We start from the raw sequence: 25,283 nt of genomic DNA on the forward strand, positions 1-25,283 counted from the left end.
AACGGGGAGGGGGGGATTTGGAAATTGAAAAGTAGAATAAACTCCATTATTTTTAAAGGCTAACAACCAAGGGAAAAAGTCCAAGGTTTAATTTCTGACATCACCTTGCCTTCTTGATTAATCAGCAGCTATACTGAAGCAGGGGGCTAAACCACTCCAGAAACGCCCGTGTCCCTAGAGCTCTAGCCTCCATCTAACCCGCAAGACCACGCACAAAACATCACCGAGAAAAGCTCTTCTGTTACAAGATCAGTTAGATCGTACGGAACGGAGTAATTCATGGATAGTCATGGCCTTATTCTGGCTTGACTTCAGCTTTTTGCCGTCTCTGCCTTCCCCGCAGCCCCCGACCCCTGGCCAGTCTGCTTCCCACGGCTCCCGGGCTGGTTACGTTCAAGTGTTACAAGGGAAGCCCAGCCCATCCTTGCACTCGCCCCCGGGAAAACTGCAATCAAACCATTCTGGAGCTGCTCTTGGACAGTATTTTGAATTTGTTTTTTGTTTTTTTTTTCTTAGACTAAAGAATGAGACACTCCATTGGTCTTCCTGAGAGCATCTGCTTTGTGACATTATAACGAATAAGGGTATTTTGACTGATCGGAATCATGACATTTCTTTAGTTTTCAACCACTTGGGTTTTTCTGCTCATTTAAAAACCAATACTTCTCTTTCCCACCTGAGATGGTAGGCTTGCTGACTCAGCTGAATTCTTTTGCTGTTCTTGTGTTTTACCTCAAAACAGCGAGTCTTTATGCACGAGCTTTCCTTCCTTCCTCCTGTGCATGGTTACAAGGCTTCAATGCTATTACTTTTTAACATTTAGCGATGAAGGAATTGTCTTTCTCTTTTCTTTCCATGCAAATAGCTTGTAGAGCCCAAAGGGCTACGCGTGGGCCTGCGGAACAGATTTGACCCGGACGACGTTGACTTGGAACCACTACAATAGAATAACCTAAAAGGGGAAGGCAGCGATTTAAACAAAAATAAGATCTTGTGCCTACCGAGATCATGAGTGCATCTTTGGAGGTGTTTTTCCTTACTGATAACAGTCGCGATGGGGGAGAAAGGACATACGTGGCTTTGTTCTCCTTTGAAATGTAAAGATGTTATCTCTTTAGCGCAGCAATCCTACCAGCAAATTAGATTTTACCTCACCAAGAAAACTCTGAGTTGAATGAAAAAAAAAAGCAACAACAGCAAAGAAAGTCAAACGCTTCAAAATCCTCACCATCCGCAGACGTCTTATTACCGCTACCACCTGCGGCCTCCATCGCACAGCCCGCGGTTCCCATTTCTGCACTCCCTGCTCCTTGCAACTGCCTGTTTCCCACCAGACGTATCAATTCATCATTTCTGCAGAGCCCTAAATTGCCCCACGGATGAACGTTAGGAGCAAAGGCACTCTCTGTCACCTGCCTCGGGCAAATTATTTACCACCACATTGCAGATCGGCAGCGGTGGCAAAAGGGAAATCACAGCACGCCCCACTGAGACTCCCCCTTGGGAGGGCAGATGGAGATGAGATGGGAGGCAGAAATCCTTCCCTGTGAGGGTGCTGAGGCCCTGGCCCAGGGTGCCCAGAGAAGCTGTGGCTGCCCCTGGCTCCCTGGCAGTGTTCAAGGCCAGGTTGGATGGGGCTTTGGGCAACCTGGGCTGGTGGAGGGTGTCCCTGCCCATGGCAGGGGTGGGACTGGATGGGCTGGGAGGTCCCTTCCAACCCAAACTGGTCTGTGAGTCAAAGATTCAATGACATTAAAACGAGATATAGACTTACTCCCATTTGTATCAATCCACATTTCAAATACAACCAATGCCATCGGCAAGGCACTTCAGGGGCTGCTGCCTTCAACCCCTTAATGCGCTTCTGGGGCTGCTGCAGCTGCCTGGATGGAAATGCCGCCACGTGAACAAACCAGCAATTACTTCACCCCCTTCCTCATGCTCTGAATCAACGGGAACACGAGCCCTTCGCCTCCTTTTCACTTCTCCCTTTTCCTTGTGATGCATTGCCTCCAATAAAGACTTTTCTTAAATCACAACATGCTTGGTCAATATTAAAACTCTACTACTTAAAAAATATCTGCCCCAGCCCCTTCATACGCATTAACAGCATTCACAAGGGATTATGGAGTCTCGACTGTGGCATCGCTCATTACAAAAAGTATTTTAAAAAAATAAAATCTTAACCTGGCCTTCTCTCCACCGAAAGATGAGCAAGACTATTTTTCTTGTTAAAGGGCAGAAGAAAATTGACAGTTTAATACCGTGGCGCATCATTTCAGTTCTGCTTCGGCGCCTGCCTGAGCACCACGGCGTGGTGAAACCACCTCCGCACGCTCAGCCGCCTGCAAACAGAAACTTCCTTCGAGATATCCTCAAGTGTCCCCGGCACAAACTGAATTTAAAGCAACGCGGTTAAAAAACAAACAGACCAGACAGACAAGACTTTGTGCGATTTCCAAAGCCGAAACACGGCTTTTTTTGTTTGGGTTTTTTTTTTTTTTTTTTCCACGCGGGGCTACTGAAATACCACAAAACCTGTATCGCAGGTTTGTCTTCATGCTTTATGCAGGAGCCCGGGAGGCGCAAGGACCTCCAGAGAGCTCCTGTGGGCACCCCGCGTGCCTTCACCGCCTGCAGCCTTACGCTCGGCTTCTCCCATAAAGCCACCCCTGAACCCTCCCCGCACCTGCCCAAGGAAATACAACAGCCTCTTCCTTCTCGCCACCCTCAGCCCACCCCTCGTTCGCTTCCTGACATCTCATTTACTCTCCGGTTTGCATCCCGGAGCCTGCCGCCCTCCTCCCTGCCGCGGTAACTCATTAACGCTCTTCCCCGCCCATCTCCTGGGGGGGCTCAGGGGTCCGTGGCTGCCCACGAGCTGCACCCTGCTGACCCGGGCACAGATTCCCGCCAGTTTGCATGAATTGCAGAAGTGTCTATTTTTGAATTTCTAAAATGTCTATTTTCCCTAGCGCTAGCTGTAAAGGCATCATTTATCTAACCAAAATGCAGAAGATTTAACACATGATTTATCTAACCAGACTTTAGAAGACTGAAGTTTCAGTCTTGCAAACCCTCTCCAGTCATCTTAGCCCGCCCCACTAAAGCTCCAGGTACAACTCAGTGTAGCTCCTCACGGCATGGTGAGTTTAACGTGACCTTCAGAGAGTCGACGGCTAAGCTGCGCTTCCACCTCATCTGAAAAAACAACAAACCAACCGAAAGGGACAGCATAGAGAAATTTTCTTTTGATGTGCTGCCTACAAGTCTGGATTAATTCTTCATTCTGAGGATCACCGAGGAGTCCTGTAACACCATGAAACCTTCCTGCACTAACTGTGCTCAAAGCTGAGTGGATTTTCTGCCTGCCTGATAGTCCCTCTTGCCTGTCCTCCTCACAACTGCAAAAACAGGGTAATTTTAACCCTTGCTGTGGACTCAAGGTGGCTGTAGGCCTCAGCCAAGAATGACCTAGGTGGACATCTGCTGTGAAAGAGTCCCCACTGTTTCCAGGTGCCCTCTTCAAAGCCGGCCCTTCCTAAGATGTGGAAAGACTCCGTCCACTTATGCTTTCCACCTAAAATTGCCACCTAATAGACGTGCTCTAATGCAGATCAGTCCTTCAATCTTCCCTCTCTAAGCAGACCTGTGGGCTTCACGCAGCGTGAGGCGATAGAAGGAACCGTGCAGCTTCAGAGAGAAAGGAAGATACTATTTGACAGCTCTGCAAATTGGAGTAAAATTGTGGGTGGCATACGATCCGCCTCGCTCGAGTTATGCTAACAGGAAAGAGAGGCCTGAAAAATGTCTCGTGTGCATGCTTCGGAAGAAAGAAATGATTCAGAGCTTTCCAGAGACAGGAGTCAGAAAGCCAGCTCAGCTGTAAAGCAGACAGATTACGTATCTGTTACCTCTCCCGGGTTTTACTCTTTCCTGGGCTGCTTACCGTGGTCAGTATGGGCCACGGCACAGGAAGGTGAGCCGATTTTCAAGTTTTGTCATCTCCCCTACGGCTCTTGGGAGGCATGTCTGGATGTCTCCTGTCTCCCTGGCTCCACCCAGCAGACCATAATCTGGACATAAGCTTTCCTGTCACCGTATCAATAGCGCGGTTCATGGATCACACGTCTGAACTGGTGGTGTCAGTCTGGACAGCGACAGGGAAAGTAAAAGCAGCTAACTGAGGTCAGATAGAACCTGACCATGACGTAACAGTCCAGCTTGTTCCCCCTAGAAACACCCCTCGGACTGTCTGAAAATTTGGACATCTTAAAGGTGGGTTATGGCAGATCTTGTGGTTGTGAACACCCTTCAAGACGACGCTCTTGGCCTTCAAAGTCCTGGTGTGCACACCCATCCTGGTGGGGATGGTCCTCTCCATTTTGGCCTTGAGTGACATCTTGGGATGAAAAGGACGCCGGTTTGAACCAGTGTATCTGTTCTTAGATTTAGCTTTGCATTAAGAATAGATGCATTTATTTGCCTTACAGAAATAATTTCCCTTTTCCTCTTCCCCTGCTACCCCCTTTGCTTTGCCTACGTTCCAGTGCTCCACAGAAATCGTCTTCTTTAAGCCAAAACTCGTTTTGCAGATTCAGTCAGCTGAAACCATCTTAATGTACGTACTTCACCAACTCACCATCAGTCTCCAACTCTCTTTCTCCAAAGTCTCTCCTCCTTTTGCCTCGCTCCCTTAATTTCTCTCCCACTTCTACCCAGTGTAATTTCACCCTAAGATGCACTTGGGGAAACATTTCATGCGAAACCGCAGGCAATCGTTCAAAGACACAGTCATTTAATGAAGCTTCACACATTTTTGCATTTGCTTTCCTCTCACCGACAAACAACTCGCACGAAATGCGAAACCTTCCCTCTAAAATCATAACGCGACTCAACACCGACCAATTTCTGTACGCGTTGCCACCATTAAATACGCGGCCACGCACAAAAACCCTTTGCCAGCCTAATTCCGCACGCAGACAAGCCGCGAGCGCGTGAACTCCCATTGTGTAGACGTAACCAGCTCAGCCCTGCCATGCCTGCCCAGATCGCAGCTTCCCACTGAAGCCAGTCTGGAGTCGGCTAAAAACATCAACGGGACTCGAGATCAAGCCAGAGGCTACGACAACACGGTAAAGGTTGAAGAGCGGGCATTTCTTCAGCCAGATGAAAGTTTTTGGCATTAACATTAAGTTAAAAGCTTGGGTTAACGAAATACTTTGATTTTCTTTCTATTAGCACTATGGAGTTTTTATTTATAAGGTTCAAGATAGTGTGTTTACGTGTGCACTTCCTTTAAGTTTCCGCTTCTAAAGCTAGCTCCTGCCTCCGAGGCAACAGAGTATTCGTCATTTGTTCTCCTGAGCTGTTCCAGGGTCTTGGATGAATCGGAGTTTACACGGTGGACTGGAACATGAGGCCTCTTTTTATGGAACATTTAGGAAGGATTTTTGTAAAAAAAAAATGCAATATTTACTCTTGCGAGGCATTCTGGTCTTTAAACTTTTATGCTTTAGCAGGAAATCATCACATTTGCCACAGCATAAGGCTTTTTCCCATCTTTTAGTTCCTGGACAAATTTATTTTATAAATAGCAGTTTCCTGAACTGAAATATTCTGATCTTGCTTAAATGGAATTATTTTTAGCACAGGCTTGAGAAGGAAATCATTCCAACGTTGTAACCGGGAACACCGCAGTGAGAGGTACAGTGATTTTTGCTTAGCTGTACTGCAGAATGACGCTCCTTCCTGCCCTTTGTATAAGGGCAAATACATTCCATGATATACAGAAAACACTAATTTGGGCAAAAACTAAATAAATGTTCAGCTAAAACCCCCTATACCCTAAGGAGTCACTAAACCTACAGCACAATATTATATTTTGACTTTTTACTGTTAACCGCGCTAGGAACTCGCTTGATCTAGCATTGATTTAGCCACGTAATGAGCTACCGAAAATCAGTGTTTCGAAGGGAATCATTGCTGTGATTTGTCCTTCATCAAAAACCAGCCTGGATTTTCTGTCCCTTCCTTGAAGCAGGTGCTGCTAGGGAATTAGGCCATCTTTGGATCATGTCAAGGATCAGCCGTTGACTTTACAAGCAGCAGAAAGGGATAGACAGACCGGTTCCTCATAAATACTGTGAAAAAGAGGATTTTCATTCGCTCCTTACTCCAGTATAGTGCAGATGATTTCTAGAAGTCAGAAGAGTTATCTCAAGTTTTACAAGCCCATGAAAACTCTGTACTACTGCTCCTTGGAGCAAACCAGGAGATAGCCTTCTGGCCCAGGACCCATTAGGAAGGTAGACCTGGATTTCTTAGCCAGGAAACGCACTTTCTACGGTTTTCTTAGGGCATTCAGAAGAAAGGAAAGGACTATACACACTCTGGGCATAAAAGGGTGAAACTAAGAAAACAGTAGCCGACCCGTGTCATCAATACGTTCCTCCTGGGGAAAACCACAGCAAAACCATGCCACTGCGTGCGGGGTACAATGACAACAAGGAGCCCGGGTGATGCCGGTGCTCAGACTGCACTTACTTTCAGCAAGATAAATGAGAATATATGAATAGTCTTATTTCAACCTCAAAAGCTTAGTTTCTATTCTATTTTGTTCATAGGTGAAAATATGTTCTCAAAGCCAACGACCATTACGTTATTGTGACTAACGACACGATTAGAAAGGGTAACTTTTTTAGACCAACGTCAGCAGAAAAGAATGTTGTCCAAGCGCATTGACTCTTCTCAGGTACCATTTAAACCTCTGTTTCTATTCCATTTGATTCCTTAACAAAGGAAGCATTTTCATTCACTTATTAATACAGGAAAGCAAAAAAAAAACCCCAAAGAATAAGGGCAACAACTGACATACTCCTTGTTTTCACGATGTAACCTATTTTTCCTTAAAAAGATTTAGAAGGAAAGCATGCTTAAAAGAGAGCATTTAATGTAATAAATGGAATTCAGGTTGAGCTTGAGACAGCTATTGATGCAGAGAGCCCAAGTGGAAGACACGATGGGTAGATCCCATTTCGTATTGACCTTCCTCCAGCTATCTGCCCCATGCTACGATTGTTGCGCAGGAAAAAAATCTTTTCCTAAATTCAAACCGTAAGATTTAAAGAAAAAAAATATTTTCTTGCCTCAGGCCTTCCTAATGAGCATTAATACGTGGCTCGACACACTGTAATAGGCTGTGTCCAAGAAGCTCACAGTGTGAGAAAACGCTTCTCGGTTTCTTCCTCACACTATTTGCTTTAAAATTAAAGCCGGGCAGGCTCTGTGGAACCTGCATCCAAATTAATCTCGACAATCTTTTAGAAAATCTCTATTAAAGCTCAAAGCTTAAGAGCTTAATGTGTGCATAGTTTCTGCTTTGAAAGACAGCCAGAGGCTCTAACCCCCAGAACTGATCTCAGATTCATTCTCTGGTTTCATTCACCAGCACACAAGAAAGGCCAACGCTTGTTAGCGTCTGAATTTATGATTTTTTTAAACCCTTTCAGTACGGCAACAGGTTTTGTTTTCTCTCCTGCGTTTGCTTGTTAATAACCATAAACTGAGATGCCCGGGAAAAGCGAGATGTCGCTAACTGTGCTTTGATGCCATGTCTGAGCAGCAGAACATCTCCATGGAGCTCCTGGTCCTCTCCAGGGAAACACCCTGTCCTCGTCACAGGTCGTGCTACCCGGCAAGTTCTTTCTGTTTCATTATTTTATTATTATTGGCTTTCTTCATGACTGGAAAGACTCACAGGGGAAACTCCTGGTCACGAGGAGAGGCCAGGAGGTGGGACATCTACCCAGCCAAGAACCAGCGTAGTGAGTTGGGCAGGTCTCTGCCCCCAGATCTAAGTGGCTAATGGTGCCCGGCTTCCATTAATTCCTCCTCACCCGCGGTGCCGGCCAAGCTGCGGTACAGCCACGCTCGTGCCCAGGGAATCGGTCCCGCGGGATCACCTTCCTGGCTCCACGCACCCGTCCCTAATGCCTCGCCTGGAGATCTGCGACCGTGGTCACCCTCCGGGACAGCCCCACGACAGCATCATCGCAGAGATTTAGGTAGTATTGGTATATTTATATTTTTCTATATATTAAATATATTACAGGTTAAATAATAGCCGCTGCTGCTATTATTATTATTACTATTATTATTATTGTTACTACTATTATTATTACATTTTTTCTAAGTCCCTTTTCCCTCCAATACTAACTGGAGAAAAACTAATTTAAAGTTGAATGAATACGGGCTACTCCTTGAGTTCACATTACCGAACGTCCAAGTGAACGTACTGTGCATGTTTTTCCCATTTTAGAAGTCTTCGGTTTGAAAACACATAAAAAAAAGCAGGTCAGAAACAAAAGTAGATCGAGCAGGTGACACGGCAGGGTAAAAATTAGCGTGTCCGCATCAGGGAGAGCTCTTACCTGTCATCTGAAATAGCTGCGTGGGATTAATTTTTCACCCAAAAAATCCTTTTTAAGGGGGTGTACCACTACTCAAGTCATTAGTTTGCAAACTGTAAGATCTTCTAGATCTTTTCCACGAAAACTTCTCTTTGGAAAAAAGAAGCAACTTCTGGAAATGAAGCAATAATTGCTAAAACATCTCTCTATGTTGAAAATTAGCTGCATCCAAAATAAAAAAAAAAAGCGATCAAGTACACCTTCCCCCTGGAGAGAGGTGAAAAGGAGCCCAAATCTGAAGGAATTTGATCACATCCCCATCCACCATCGAGAGAAACCGTCTCTCGGGCATCATTTTACCCCTTGCACGGCTTCTGCACAGCGAGGGGTTGTCGCTTTGGGGGGAAACGATGCAGCGGGGAACGTTTCGGTCTGGGACAAGCCTGGTGTAGTAACATCTTAGTAAAGATGGGATTTACTTACAGCATCACAAGGACCTGGGCGATTTTTTTCTCTCGAATTTGGTGACATTAAGCTTCTATTTGGGATTATTTTGCTGACGTGAAACATAGCCCGTTCCTCACTGCTATGGCACACTTGACTTACTGGGATACTGGACATCGCTTTGGTAAGGAGCATTTGTTCCAGTTCGAGATGGCAGCACGAACCAAAGGAAAGTCTGAGATGACTTTAAGGAGCAAAAGATTTGGCTTTAGGTCTTTCTTGTTACTCCTCTAACCCACATTTTAGTACAACCTACAGCTTTTGCTTCTCTAGAAACCCACATTTTACCTCTAGAAGCACAAGAACACACTTGGAATGGATTTGCTTCTTTCTACAATAGTTTACAAACCCAATTTTTCCCTAGGGAGGGTGTTGGTTGTTTTTAAATGGGTCTTTTCTTTTGTAAGGTCAGCTTCGGATGAATCACATTGAAGCTTTTCCTCTTACGCCTCGGCTGCGTGACTCTTTGCCAATGAGTAACTCCCAACGGGAATGGAACGACCCCGCAGCAAGGCTCCTCCTGGGGCTCGCCCTCCTTTCGGCCGGAGGATATGGCTTACAGATGGTTAAACAGCAAATTAAAATAAAAAATAAAAGAGAGGAGAAGGAAACAAATCAAACACGGCACTCGCAAAAAAAAAAGTCAAAAGATGAGGACGGCAGTTTCACTGTAGTTTTTGATAAAGTAAACAAGTGTCATACCTTTTTAAAAATTCCATATACTCAGTATGCTTGATGAGGCCTGTCCTCATCATTATTGTTTGAAAACATTGCCGATCAATAGCCCAAAGTTTCACATTTACGAGAGCTGGAAAAAACAAGACAAGGGGAAAATGTAATTAGCAAAATGTCAAAATTTGAAAAAACCTGTTGTGAACTGCAGAGGCAAACAAATTCATTCATGAGAAAGCATGAAAATGGGCACACACTTCAAAACAGTACCAGAAAACTTGTCCGCTGGACAATGGACTAAGCATGCACTGAAACGATCGGAAATATCCCCGGTTTTAGCTGTGGAGCACGGGCTTTGGGAAGGGTAGCCTCAAAGCAGCTGGGAGACGGGAAGAAGTCGGTGCAGGCTGAAAGCAGGCAAGGGGGTGGGGTGGGTTCATCGCAACCTGGGACACATCATCGCCCACGACACCGAGTCGTCCGGGGTAATTTTTAGCTCGTTATCCTATTTCAGAGACAGCAAAATTCATGAAGGGGTCATCCTACTCCCAAAGTACGTGACAAATTTCTCCGTGACCTTGAGAGCTTTCCCAGACCCGAGTCCTGTTACACATCACGACTGAACACATACCAATTCTGGACATTTTGAATAATTTTTTACCAATTTTAGTTTTCAGGTCTCTGATAAATTCCAAAACTTCGACATTACGCATCATATACCCCACCACGTATTTCAAAAGCAAAGTCCCGATGTAAACCCGAACGTAACAGATTACCACTGATTAAAGTACAGATGCTCAAAGAAAACAGTGAGTTGGATGGGCAGAACCCCAGATGGTCCAGATTTCCACCTTAGATGTGGCTGAGACATTTGCATCTATTATAAATGTCTCCACACAAACAGTTTCTAATAGAGGTTCTCCTTAGAGAAACAGTTTAATTAAACAAAATTACTCTAAAGAGCTCTGCACTTGTATTATTTTCTTTTTTTTTCGGAGAGTGATTGCAATAAATTCCATCCCCATATCCCCTTTCACTACAGGGAACAGAAATGAGCAAAAAGACTTTCAGCAAAAATATTTACAAATATTCTCACAAATAAAAATCCAAGGAATGACTTGGCTTTTCTTTGGTGGTCCTTTAGTACACACCCCCCCCCGGTTAATGAATTTTTATCCCTAACCCCATTAGCAGGACCTTCAAAGTGCAAATTCAAATTTCTCTCCTCAAATTGCATTGCAGAACGAAGTGAATGCATCGCATCATTTAAAGCCTCTTCTCCTTTTCAAGACAGAAATTCCTTTTTGAGGAGCGTTTTTAGATTTATAATCAAACTGAAGGGAAAGAATGACCTATAGAGCTTTAGTATGAGAGATTTCTGTAAAAAAAATAAATAAATTAGTCTTTCGCTCTCTTCGAAATGGAAGAGACAATTAATATGAATGGGATTTATTTTTCTGGGTTTTTTTATTGTCTTCTGCAAAATCAGGGGATTAACTGATTTTTAGATGGGCTCTATCCTAAAGGAGGAAATTAATATTATTCAACAGGGTGGTGGGGGGGGACGACTCACTGAAAAGGATGGTCTCCTACCACCCCGGCTGCTGCTGCTGAGGCTTGACGTAGAGTCACTCAAATCTGAGTAAAATCCTAGTAAATTCACTGAGAGCAGGAAAAGATGATCTTGTAAAGTAGGTGCTTTCTACCCAGGTGAAAAAAATATAGGGGATTTCAGCCTGCCTGGCCGTTTCAGGATGGTTTCTATGCAGTGTAACGTACGATTATCACGCAAGGCAAAAAGGCAACTCGCTCGGTCACGACTGGCAAAAACATCGATAATGGAGTCTTTTTAAACAAAGATGCAGTGAACGTGAAAATAATGACTGAAGTAAGAGTTTATACAATTTTTTTTTGTTTGTTTGGACTAAAATATCCAACAGCATCCCAGTGCCCCACCGTGAACACGTACCACGAATACATCTTATTCATTCATCCAAAGTATTTTTTCCAAAGTACAGCCATCCCTTAGAGTAAAATGAAAGTTTTCACCTGTATTTCTTTCATACAGTCTTTGGAGCAAAGGCACGGCTGTTAAGACGGCCCCACTAGCTGAGTAACTCAGAAGACAACAGATACTTAAATCCACCTTTTTTTCTATTGTCTTGTGTAATTCTGGAAGACAGGGCACCCTTCCTAGAAATAATTCTGCCTGCTCCTGCTTCCCAGTGTATTTTAACAGATTCAGCATCTTACGCAAACAAGTAGCTCTGAAAAATAAAAGGTTTCATCCCAATCTCAAGCCTGGCCAGCTTAACGGACACGTTCAATTAGCGTTGGGGACCAAATTCCTGTTGGGAGTCCGTCACAGCGTTCAAGAGCACGGCATCCGAACCGCAGTCCTCATCCTTGGCCCGTCAGACACGTTTACAGGCTTTGTGTCACTCTGCCATAAATTGGTGCCCCACGACAAGCAGCTAACTTGGTTGTTCAGGAACATGGTGCCATCCAGAGGGACCTGGGCAGGCTGGAGAGGTGGGACTGTGAGAACCACATGAAGTTCAACAAGGCCAAGTGCAAGGTCCTGCAGGTGGGTTGGGGCAATCCCAAGCACAACTACAGGCTGGGCAGGGAACGGATGGAGAGCAGCCCTGAGGAGAAGGACTTGGGGTGTTGGGGGACGAGAAGCTCAACACGACCCAGCAATGTGCGCTTGCAGCCCAGAAAGCCAACCGTGTCCTGGGCTGCATCACCAGCAGCGTGACCAGCAGGTCGAGGGAGGGGATCCTGCCCCTCTGCTCCGCTCTGGTGAGACCCCCCTGCAGTGCTGCATCCAGCTCTGGGGGCCCCAGGACAAGAAGGACATGGAGCTGTTGGAGAGAGTCCAGAGGAGGCCACGGAGATGATCCGAGGGCTGGAGCACCTCTGCTATGGAGACAGGCTGAGAGAGTTGGGGTTGTTCAGCCTGGAGAAGAGAAGGCTGCGGGGAGACCTTAGAGCCCCTTCCAGCCCCTGAAGGGGCTCCAGGAAAGCTGGAGAGGGGCTGGTGACAAGGGCAGGGAGTGACAGGCCAAGGGGAATGGCCTGAAGCTGCAGGAGGGGAGATGGAGATGGGATGGGAGGCAGAAATCCTTCCCTGTGAGGGTGCTGAGGCCCTGGCCCAGGGTGCCCAGAGAAGCTGTGGCTGCCCCTGGCTCCCTGGCAGTGTTCAAGGCCAGGTTGGATGGGGCTTTGGGCAACCTGGGCTAGTGGAGGGTGTCCCTGCCCACGGCAGGGGTGGGACTGGATGGGCTGGGAGGTCCCTGCCCACCCAAACAATTCTATCATTCCCCGATAGTGCATGATGAAGGCATCCAGTGGATTTTCCTTCCCGTGATGGGTTCAGGTGTAGCTGCAAAGACAGTACCTATCTCTGAGCTCCACACAGGTACCACGGAGCCAGACGCTCTGATCCCCAGATGCTTTACGAAGCGCTATGTCGTATTTGGTACCAGCCCCCCGAAAGAGCCGGTGCTGCCTGGGCCACGTTAGGAACGTTCTCACTCGGTCCCTCAACGGCAAATGTAGTTTAGGGCCTCTCACCCGAAATGAAGATCCATTTATCGCCGCTAGAAATTGTTCTGGCCAAACAAATCTCCGCAGCCGGCAATCCTGAGGCTTACCCAGCGAGCCCAGAACAAGTCACATTCCCCTGACGGTCCCCCCCAGTAACCCAGCTTAGATATATACGTACAACTGTAGTTATAGATGAGACTAGATGTACACAAAATTACATAGCTAGACATATAGTTATAGATAATACATGCGATATGTCATTTTATAGACATATTATATGTAATTATGTATTAATATATAGTATATAATGCATATTTTAACATACCCCCTAGTGATGCGTACAGCCATGTAGCAGCCCCCTCACAAGGACCACGCAGCTCAGGAAAAGTTAAGTGCAGACGACAACGCACTTCCGTACCGCTAATTATAATCCCCACTCATACTTTATATTCACATTTATCCTGCCTAATGCTAAACAGATGTTTTAATAATGGCTAATCACAGTGGAGCGGTAAATGTCAATAAGACCCTTACAATCAGGTGCGAGCATCATCTCCTGTTACGCTTAAACTCCTCCGGACGCGGTACTGAAGGAACAGTACGAAATCTGGAAGATTTGACAACATTAACAAATACAAAGAGATCTGTTTATGAGTGCCCCGAGATGAAAAATACGTATATGGGATGTATAGCGCAAAGCCAATTCCGCCGTGAATAGCTGAGTTATTACAGATACAGAGGTGACGCCGAGAGCTTCTTGTCCGTCCCTCTGCAAAGAGCCTGTGTTGGACGTTGGAGGTAACCTTTTCCGTCATTTCCGCCTGATTTTGGGAGAATCTCTTATTCTCTGACTGCAAGAACTACAACCATAAAGGAATATGGTAAATAAGATTATGAAAACAGATGTGCGTACGTCTATCTGTAACGGGAGTTTCCCAAGACTACTCAATAATATAAAATCTTATACTGCAATCAAAGCAGCTAAACCGGAGTTATGCTACAATTAAAGTTTACTGCCTCTGGTTTTACACTTTCTCATAATAAAATGTTATAGCTGGGGTTTCGTTTTATCTCTCTCACAGCACACGATGCAATCACTGATCATCCTAGAAGCCACCAAGGTTTTGGCTGACACGCAAAAAAAGCAGCAGCGCTATAAGGTAACAACACGCACGCGCACCAACTAAGGTCTATTATAAAATATAGACTGTCATATACATTGAGGCACGGATAGAACCAGGGATGCCCAGGCCTGGGCCCTCTAAATGACTGACGATATGCTACAGCTCTCCGGGCGGGGGTCTCGGACCGCGCTGGGCACTCCGCGGTCATCGCAGAACGTTTTAATTGCGCGTTAGAGAGGAGCCATCCCATCAAAATGAGGATTTGGTGCCAGGTCCCGACAAAGGCACTAGACAATTAGAAAATCACGGTTAAAGCATGAAGCAGTTCATTTAACCTCAGCGAAGGCGTAACTTCTTATGCTTTCGGGCAAGATTTCCTTTGAGAAACGGATTCATCCGAATCCGAAACTGCAGATGAAGGTGAGGCGGTGCGAGGGCTGAAACCGAAGCAAAATGCTCCTGGAGAAACAGGGAAGAGCAGTGGGAGCCGAAGGAAAAGAATTGGGATTTCACGGGTCAAAGCTGGACGGGGATGGAGATATTATCGTTAAAGTTTAAATTTGAAGTGTTCGTTGTGGTCGATACTTCTGATAAAGAATTGACTGAAATTATTTAAATCAATCATTTCAGTACGTGAGTCGGACCCCTCTACACCAAAATCACTGCTTTAAGCAAATAAACAATTTCAATAAACAATTTCAAACTTCTTTTCCAAAAAAAAGAAGTTTTCTTCCTAGTCATTTACCTGGGCAACCTATGGAAATACATCCCTGGGGATACGGAGTCCCCGACACGGCCCAAAGCCTGGGCGACGTCCTGGCTGGGTCACCCATGGCTGCGGGCTCGCTCGTGTGCTGGGAGCTCTCTGAACGTAAAGCAGGGCGAGAGAAACGTCTTTTCTCTGGCTGCAAAGGATCGTACGTGCGGATCCTTCACGACACAGCACAATCCTGATGGATTCAGCGGCTCAGCCCCTCTCTGAGTGTTTTCTCCCCGTCCAAGGCAGGGCACAATTTCAGGGTGATGCGAAAGAGGAAAAATAAAAGCAAATTTAAGTCGTGGCCAGTCTCGAGCGGAACCCGCGGATCTTTCCGACGGGGTTTCACCACCGGCCCGTGCAGCCGCAGCCTCCGCGGTGCCAGCCCGGAGCCGGAGGGGTGCCGGGGAAGGTGCAGGGGCACAGGACGCGGCGCCGAGGTCGCCTTTCCCCTGCTCGTCTTTGCACTCTTAAAAGACGTTTGCAACATTTTGGCTTCGATACGTCTCCTCCTGAAACCACAGCACCATCTGTTAAACTGCAGTTTTTCTCTGGGCTTTACTGTATATACTGCTATCGCTCACACAGCGTCCTTTTGGCGTCAGTAGCGGTATAATATGTACTTCCATAAAAATTAAAGAGAATAAAAATTCAGATTTTTTCCATCTATTGCACTAAATAATAAAGATTTGTTATTGATCCTCTCCAAGACTTAATTCTCTGAATTTGGAATACGGCTGTCGTGCCCCCAGCCTGCTGAAAGACAAAGTTTTTCCTCTTTTGCTTTTTTTTTCTTCTTGTGGACCCAGCAGCTGAAAATTAGGAACTTCAAGCTCAGATCTGAGCTTGATCCCATTTCTCTCCATCACATGCAAAGGCAGCAAGATGGGGGGGGGGGGGGGGGACCCCCAAAGTTTTCCGTGAAAAAAACGTATTTACCAAAGAGCAACGTAAGTATTACGTACACGTGTTATATTATATATGTTAATATAGCTGGGGAAGTCCTTCAGGTGCGGCTGCAAAGACGCACGTGAAAATAAAGCATCATTTTGCACAGCGTTCTTGTAAAACTGTCTTCCCATCCCAGATTTTAGACGGGGTTTGCTTTTCCGCCAAGCCAGGTCAATCACGAACCGCCCTTACAGCCGGCGGTTAAAGCGCGGCAAAGCTTTATCAGCGAAACATTAAAAGATGCTTTAAATCCTTAAAAACCGCAGCACCCGCCCCAGTCGTGCCCCGATAGGTGCGTGATTTCAAAATGAAATGCAATACTCGTACGGCCCTGCAATCTTTTAGCATCTTTCCAAGTTTTTACGTGCTCAGTGAAGCCTCCCCCCATGTTTTAAGGATCACCGAGTCAATCATCCTCAGCTCAAGCGCTCCCTGTCGGCGTTATCGGACCCGAGGCTTTTTACCGCCTCGCACCGTAAGTCGGAATTCATCACCTCGGTTTTACTTTCAGGTGATTTTATTCAAATAACCGTTTCTCTGCCCAGGAAAGCCTCAGGCAAAGGCACAGCGGCACCGTCGTGTCCTTAGGGCCTTTCCGGCAGCACCGAGATGTGAAATTTCCACCCAGACTGAACCAGCCTTCCACCTGGGTTGGATTCTGCAGGGATTATTGTGCAAATTACCGTCGGGGAGAAGACAGTCATTTCCAGTTACTTGTGTTTTGTCAGCGTATCGTGTAAAAGGGGTGATGAAAAGCACACGGAACTAATCCGAAGGAGCAGAGTGAACTGTTTTACCCCTCCCGACACACCGCGAATCGTGAAGGAGGCCCCCGGAGCCGTAGCCCAGAGCGACGCGGAGGGGATGGATTTCGCAGCTGGAGCGAGAAGGAATTTCTCTGCTCTCAGGCGTTTGTGTTTCCAGTTTCTAAGAACGATGGCACCGGTACAGTGACGACTTCATCGCGATGCTATCCGTTTTCTCAGTAGGTCCCTTCCCAGGGTAACTCCCCAGGGGGACTTTGCCGCCTCATACCGTGCAAAGGAGTAATTTTACGTCTGGCCAAGGAAAGATGCGGCGTTCAGAGACAGATAAACATTTAAATATGCTTTTTCTCCCCGTACGGTTTATATCCACGTGCTGCCAAACTAGGACAGTTTATTAAAAATCATGTTTAGCAATAAAAAATGCAAACACCTCCACAGAAACAGCAGAAAATATTAATTTTTTTTTTTTTTTTTTTTGGCATTCTTAGGCCAGAGCTGTGGCTTTTCCTGATACATAGAGAGCAGGAGAATTAATAAGGAGAAAAAAAAGGCAAAAAACCTCCAGCAGGCCTAACGCTAATCCTAACGATGGAGCGCAGGATGAGCTTGGATGCCCAGCACTCGGCACGGCGCTATGCTCAATGCCGGCACTACAGCAGCGCTTCATACCGCTTCCTATTTTTGGGGTGCGGTGTCACGATGGCAGCAGGACACCCCAACCGCGGTCCTTCTCACGGTGCTGGGTTACAGATGGGGGGGTTTTGCCCGGATGGTGGCAGTTCTGCGCCGCGGTGCAGGTGCGTGAGGAAGGACGAGGTTGTACCACCTCCACCCACCGCGGTGCAGACCGGTTGGTAACGGTCCTTAAAACAGAGGTCAAACCTGCACTTTTGGGAGTGCCTGAAATTATCAGCATATTACTGTGACCTGACATAGGTAGATCCAGATTTCATCTTTACTTTGGTCTTCCACATTTTTTCCCCCCCATCTCCCTCCCTGAGCTCTACTAACTCGAATTTTGTCATGAAAGCCGCCTGTGTTACGTGCACCACGAAGCCCCGTTGCGCAGAAGTTCCTGGGCCGGAGTGAGGGCAACTGCTGCTCAAAGGCAACAACTGCTTCAATGCTCGAGCTCTCTTCAGGCCGTAAATAAAATTCATTTCTTATTTGGATGTGCGTGCTCTTTCCATGAAAAAGAGCCTCTGCTTTGGCATGGATACCGCAGCGAAGGGCGCGCTGATCGCCACGCTCTACCTGCCCCAGCCTCTCCCCCTTGGCGCCAGACCCCATTCCAGCGCCTAAGGCTGAGGAGGGGGGGAGGCAAGGAAATCCTCGACCGCGCCGCAGTGTTTAAAGCAAGGGATGCTCTCGCACGTGTATCTGGGATTATCTGTCATCGGAGAGAGCTGGCAAGCGTGAGAAACCTCGCAGAGGGATGCTGCACCCGTGCGTGTCCCCTCTAAGGCATCTACCAAGCTTCCCGGCAGGTGATGCTGGATGCTCACCTACACGTGGCGCAGGTACGGTAATCTGCTCTTTGCACCAGAGAGAAGCCCTTTTCCTTTGGAAAACTACGCACTACTTGCACTTCCGCAGTACTCAAAGTACAGGCTGGTCCTGAATCACGGGTCTGGAATCAAGACTGCTGCAGACTTACCAAAAATGGGCATTTTTTCATACTAAATGGATAAAACATTCAAAACCAGATTAATAGGCAAGTCTCAGAACTCTATTACTTTTTAAAGAACTGGCTTTGGCTGCTGTTTAAACAAATATATTCAGGTTATGTGAGGAGGAAACAAAGCAGGAAGGGCACGACTCAATGGAAGTTCTCCACATAGTTCTGCTTTCTCTACAATAAACTATGAGAACCCCGGACATCCCGAGGAATTATATACACTTTGCATAGGAATGAAACATGCCTGGATAAGATCAGATATGACTACGAAAAGAAACTGATGGAAATTGTTATTAACAACCTCTGCTCTTTTCCACCCGAATAAAACAACCTCTAGTATTGAAAACTCAGCGAACCCAACTGTAGGGGTAGTAACATTAACGGTGAAGACATCTGGGAAAAACGGGGGCAAACAAAATGAAACACTGCAGGTGTACTGTAGAAATGAGCGAGTGGAAATTATGACCACGCTTTCGGTTAATCTGTAGTAAGAAATTAATAAATAGAATAACGCCGTTGATATTTAATTTTAGTTAACAGAATTCACTACTGGTTTGACCGTGGGTTCGGTATGATACACTGGAGAACGCAGGCTGACTCCTTCTCCCACTGAAGTGACTGGGCTCTGCAGAGTCAACAAAATGGTCTATTTAAAATAAATAGAATTAAAAAAGAGTTGATTCATTGCACTGCCCACGTTATGCTGTTGTTATTCTTTGATGGAAGGGATGGCCTTCGTGTCTGAAGGACACCGAGGGGAGACCATTCCCATCGGTGCTACGGGCTGGCTGTCCCCGCCGTTCATTCGTGTGACGCAGAGGAAGAGCTGGTCGAACCCCCAGGGTTCCCCCGTGGCCACCCCAGGCAGGTTTTGCCTCTTTGAATCTTCTGCTGTGGGCGATCCCCCGCCCCGGGACAATCCTGTGTCACAGCAGGAGAGGAATGAATATGTACCAAGAAGTGGCAACCGGAGCATAGCTGACTCGTGCGAGCCCCGAGGCCCTTGTAAAGCTTCAAGCCAAAAGTCAGTTGACTTCAATGGAGAGGATTTCATCCTCACTGCTCCATCATACGGCTTACAACCTAAAATACCCTTACACTTAAGATCTGACAACACCGATCAGCCAGTGCTAAGAACCATAATCTGTATTAGATACTAGGCAGGATCCCAGGACTTTTAGTAATCCAACCTCCTGCCCTAGCAACCACCGTCACCCAACGTTTCAAAGAAAACTACCTGTCTCCTAATGAATTATTCAGGAATAACCCCCGCCTGGGTGGTTTTATTCCCTTAAGGCCCACAGGGTTTGGCTGACGGTATATATTGTCATTTGTTTTTATCTAACACAATTCCCAACCTTCCCACTGCCTCCCAAAACTGTCTCAGCCCTCTTCTGAAGACTCGTGACTTCTTGGCTTCAATGAGAAGTCGTGACAAGGATTAATTAAGCATTATGAAAGTCTTTAATTGTATCCGGTTTTTTTTCCTTGGAATTTCAAAACATCCACATCATCTGTACTACAAAACCTGCTAATTAGATGTCCTGATAGGCTCTTTGTAAGCTAACTGCTATTTTACACAACCTTTACTATGTCATCTCTTATTCATCCCTTCTGTATAAATGTAGTTCTACTCTTCTTACACTCCTCTGATACAGAAGTTTTTCTAGGTTTTTAATTAAACTTACCTTGCAAGAGCAAGGAATTGTATTCATTACAGTACTGACTGTCCATATAAAAGACGAAAGCCAAAATAGTTCCTTAAAGGAAGAACCTATTCAGAACAATTTCAAAGCCACAAAAAATACTTGCGAGTACTATTTTGAGTTGATGTGCGTTAGGTGAGATTAACGGAAAACCAACAAGGGTCTAAATGCAGGTCAGAAGCCTGAAATTCAGTTGCTCGAACAACTAATTTAATGCCACGAAGTAAAACGCTTCCAATTATTTGTGAAAGGAAAAGGAGAAAACAACCCAAACCTCTCTCTGGGGTGTGAAGTTCATCCTGGGACGCATCACCTCCCTGGCATGCCCAGATCATGAAAGCATTGCCAAGAAACCTTGCGTCTAACAGTAGTGAGCACAGTAAAATATTCACATTTTAAGGAGACCTATGAATCAGTTCTAGCTCGTTGCCTAAAGGACCCCCAGGAACAAGGAAACAGAATACACCCCATTAAAGGAGGTATCTTAATCCTGCCCTAATTTGGGAGGGAAGGCATTGATAAATGAAGAAGCCAGCTTGGGGGACCATTAAAAAAATAACAGAAGAAGTAAGAGTAACGAGATGAGGCATCCGAGAGAGCCTCCCCAGCGAGGAGACCCGTCTCCTGCAACGCAGGTGGGGCAGCACCAGGAGCTTGTGTTTTGGGAAGGGAGGAATTGCTCTGCTGCTAGCAGACACAAACGGGCCAGAAGAACTGCACGCGACTTTCTGGTATTGGGGCAATAGGAGAAAAGGTGCTAAAAGCAGAGGAACAGCCCAGGCGGCGATACCGGCGGCTCCTGGGGTCCGGCCAGGACCTCTGCCAGGAGCCTGAGGGAAGGATCTGTAAAGACGGGATAAACACATCCCGCCGAGTTGCTCCGTTTCTTGAAGCCGTCGAGGCTGGACAAGCATCCCTTTGACGGTCTTTCTGCTCAAAGAGCCTCTTTCATATTTCTCATCTGAAAAATATACACGGTTTGGTGTCTACCCTGAAAAACGATCCTGGGAAGCAGAGTGGCTTGGCTAGTCGGTAAAAAAATAAATACAATGAGCGGGCACGAAACCACAAACCTACAGGGCAGAACTTGGGGTTAATTTTTAAGATGATCTGCACAAGTTTAGAACTAGTTTAAGTATTCGTAGGGGGTAAAGGTTTAAATGAATGATCAAAGCCAGCTGCCGGTAAAGAGAGATATGCTTGAAAATTGTAATGGGGCTGAGGTATTTTAGGAATGATCGGACAATGCAAAATAGATTTTATACTCTGTTCGAAAGAAAATATCGCTTTAAGGATACAGGGCTGCCAGATACTGTCTGCTTGTTAAAATAATGAAAAGAAGCGCACACATAATGCCTTTTCTAAAAAGAAAGCTGAAGTGCTTTACAGGCAATAATTGCGCCTCACAATATTTCTGAAAGCTATGGAGCACTATATCGCTGGAAAAGAAGAGAGGAAAGCGTTTTTGCCGCTGCCGGTAGAAAGCTCTGCTAAGACTTCAGCTCTCCTGAATTCACCGATTCTCCGGTCGAGTTCACCTTCAAAACAAGCATCGGCTCTTTCCTCGCTCCTCTACCACCCAAGGCGGTGCCACCGCCTGAAGCCGGGTGGAAGCTATCCTCCTCCTCCCAGAGTCACCACCAGACCTCCAGCAGGCACGGAAAAAGGGGAAAAAGATGGTTTAAATGTTTAACTTCCCAGCGAGACACAAAGTGATGAGGTCCTTTCCTCCATCCTTACTCCAGGGTCTCTCACCAAGCTCTGCAACAGATCCTGATACCAAAAGACCTAAAACGAGCAGGAATTTCAGCTTCGTTGACTGATTTTTTTTCTAAAGGGCAACACCCCACAGGTCCAAGAAATCTATTTTCCACTCTGAGTTATCAAGAACGGTTTTGTAAGGAAGACGGTTTTTTAAAGAGCTGTTCACAGAGAGCAAAATTAACGATACTTTCTAAAAAGTAACAAACCATTATTATCCTGACTTTTTTTCTTCCCCCCCAGCTCTAGGTGCTAGCTGGCTATTTAGCTACAGAAGTAGCTCCTACGGCCAACTTCCCACAAAGCTCGTTCGACCCGACAGATCAGCGTGAAGCCGTGTGGAAATCCATTTACACAGCCAGACGCTCTCACTTATCATTCTGCTCCGCGGGACGCCGTAATTCATGAACAAGAGCAATAAGAACGAGAAAAGTGCCATACATGCCTTCACTAGGTGTAACTAATTGACCGGGGACACCTTTCTGGCGAGAGGCTTTTTATTGATTGAAAAGCCTAATTAAAGTGGCACATAGTACAGAGTAGATGAGTATTGGGTTTTTTCTTTATATAACCAAATATAAAGCACCAAAATATCCCTGTTCTAACTTTCTCGGCCCTGGTATCCATAAAAACTTGTGATGGAGTTTGCTGCCGGAGCTAAAGGGATCCCCGGGATCCCACTCGCGTTTCCCCGGGTCTTCCCTTCCAAGGCAGCCGCCCCCGGGACGCATCGCTCGGTCGGATCTGTAGAGCAGCGTCTGCCGTACGCTTGGCTCTGGAGTTTCCAAAAGGAGGATGACACCACCGGCTTTTAGAGCTGCTTTGTAGCTTTTCTATGTATTTTTACTTCTTTTACGTGCGAGTCAGTTCAAGCGCGTGTCTGGAATTTATTTTGCTACGGAAGCTCACAGCTCCTCACTGGGGCTTTTCGTATGAAAACTTAAAACGTACTCTGAAACGATGGCACAAAAATACAACGGAAAAGCAAAAACGTAGCTGTCCGTAAAGCAACGTAGAGAATCTCCTTCTTACGTGATGCTGTTAGTACAATTAGGAGCAAACTTATTCTGCTAAGCGAAAGGACAGGTACACAACTGACGGATGAATTTTTGTGGAACATTAAGCAAAGCGATGGAAGAAATTATTCTGTGAATAGCGTGCAAATCGACGGCAGCCGAGCCCTCTAACCCACTCCGCAGCAACGGCCCTGGTAGGACAACGTGAAATGGAAATAACCCCACCGCCGAGGCGCTGGCACGTTCCTAACCCAGAGCCGGGGTGCCCGAGAGGCGCCAGGGCCGGTGCTCCCCTTCCCCGCCTGGGACGTTTGCTTCAGCGAGAAAAGGACGCCGAGGGAAAGGGACGGACGGACAAGTCATCCACCGCTCAGAGGCTGGAAGGAAAAGATCACGCTCACCGCAAAGCCGTGACACGTTTTGAACCCGACTCTTTGAACTCTCATTGCCGCCTTCTCCTTGACCTTCTCTCTCTCTTTTCGCTCCAAGCCTGAAATGTTATTTTACGGCAGACCTTTAATTACTCTCTCTAATGTTGTTAGCAGAAAAAACCCTGGGTTTTGCCCATTTAAATTAAAAATCACCTAAGTTTTTAACCACTAGTCACATAAACTCCAGCCAGCACAAACTCGCCCAAGTACGGCAGCAGAGGTGAAGATTTCGCTACCTTGCCCCGTATTCAGCTACGTATTTTCAGCAAAGTACTGCACATAATTCTGAAATTTAACACAGTACCTTGCTGCCGTCTGCAAATAATGGTAAACTTTCAGATATGAGCCCGAATAACAGTATTTTGAGAAATCCAGAGAAGTTAAACTGCATCTTGGTGGCGCACTAGGAATGCGAAGCAACCAGAAACCTCAACGACACAAAAGCTGCTCTCTGTGATTGAAAAGAGGCAGTTTGCTAAGTGAACTTTACAATAATTTCACATTTTTAAAACGTTTCTTTATTTTAAGCAGTATTTCCAACAGAACGGTTAGATAACTCTTCCCCAGCTCCCTGCCGTCTCGGGTAACGAGGATGAAAAGCTTTTGCTTTGCAGCATCAAAACACCCGAGTTGCCGCGTCTCGCACAAACCCCATCGCAGGAAGGCTCGAGATTTTCCTCTCTTGAGCACAAACTACTTGCAGCCGGCCGAGTTTTCAGAAACCTGGCCCACATCACCTATCACTTGCTGCTATTCACCTTGCGTTGGCTTTTTAAAGGGTGCCTGTGGATGCCACGAGAGCACCGACGACAGGCTTAACCCGCTCCGTTCCTGCCGCTCGTCGCCCCTGAGAGCCATCCCAGCCGTACCAACTGCCGTTTCTAGCAGGCGGGGTGTCCACCTTCCCCACGACCCAGGAGCTTCCCCACTTTGGAGATACCTCCTCCTACAAACCGCTTCACCGCCAGCCCCATGCGGCAAGCTGCAGACTTGCCTGGAAAAATGGCTATTTTTGTTATGACGCTGAAATCCTCTCTTTTCCCCCCTCTCGATATTGTTTTTGGAGAATCTAAGCCATGTATAAACCCTGTGGAGTTATGCACCGGGTATCAAAGATCTGTCCTGACGGTTTAGCAGTGCTTAAATAGCACGGAGTAGGGTTATGTCCCTCTGCCTCAGGAGAGCTGCCTGTCGGGGGAACGTCTTCTATCGCACAAGTGCGAACCCCAAGTGAGAGCCCACCCACAGGAGATGGAGGCATCTGAGGGAACAAGATGCGTCTGAGATACCTCCGTGGAAGGGGGCAGAAGACCCAAAGCCAGACGCTTGTGTAATAGAAGTAACAGAGATAAAAAAGGGTCTGGTCGTGCTGTATGGAAGTAACTGAATTACGAAACAAGATGATATTGTTCTAACTCTCCATCTGAGGTTTAGGCTGTGACTCGAATACTCATCTTCTCCGTCTTCACATCTCCTTTTCTGTAATTCCAGTCGCAGCAACTTCTTTCTCCCCCTCATTAACTCTGACACCTTCAAGCTGTTAAGTGCTGAGCCATGGGAAGAGCACACCAGCTACGGCGTCTGGCTGCGGACAAAACCCACAGCAACGCTACGAGCTAATGCAAACGAGGTATGGGTCGCCTCCGTATCCACAGCCCAAGGAAAGAGCCAACGAGGGCTGCGTGAGAACCCTCCTGCTCTCAGAGAGATGGGGCTGCGCTTTGAGAGATACGCAAAGCCAGGTTCTCCAGTCTGCCTCTATGTGATCATTCCCCTGTGTTTTAATTACGACAGGATTACAGGGGAATGATCACATATGTTTGCCCTGGTCATCACCTTTACACGCGGGATCTGTGGCTGGTGGTACCTGGCTAACACAGGGCGCCTGGGACAGTCATCCTCGTGGAAACGCCGCTGGAAAAGCGCCAGCAGTAAAAGCTGTGATCAACTGCA

At 46.5% G+C, this 25,283-nt stretch overlaps 1 protein-coding gene across 3 annotated transcripts in view; it reads right to left on the reverse strand.

The window, feature by feature from the left end:
- The window catches only part of PRKG1 (protein kinase cGMP-dependent 1), a 507,011-nt gene that overhangs the window by 183,495 nt on the left and 298,233 nt on the right, over positions 1–25,283 (reverse strand). For all 3 annotated transcript variants that reach the window (XM_075759023.1, XM_075759022.1, XM_075759024.1), the window contains exon 4: positions 9,618–9,723. In XM_075759023.1, coding sequence (XP_075615138.1) covers positions 9,618–9,723 — 106 coding nt within the window. The remainder of the gene's footprint in view (positions 1–9,617; positions 9,724–25,283) is intronic.

The sequence above is a fragment of the Balearica regulorum genome, chromosome 7, assembly GCF_011004875.1.
Source record: "Balearica regulorum gibbericeps isolate bBalReg1 chromosome 7, bBalReg1.pri, whole genome shotgun sequence".
Classification (NCBI taxonomy): Eukaryota; Metazoa; Chordata; class Aves; order Gruiformes; family Gruidae; genus Balearica; species Balearica regulorum.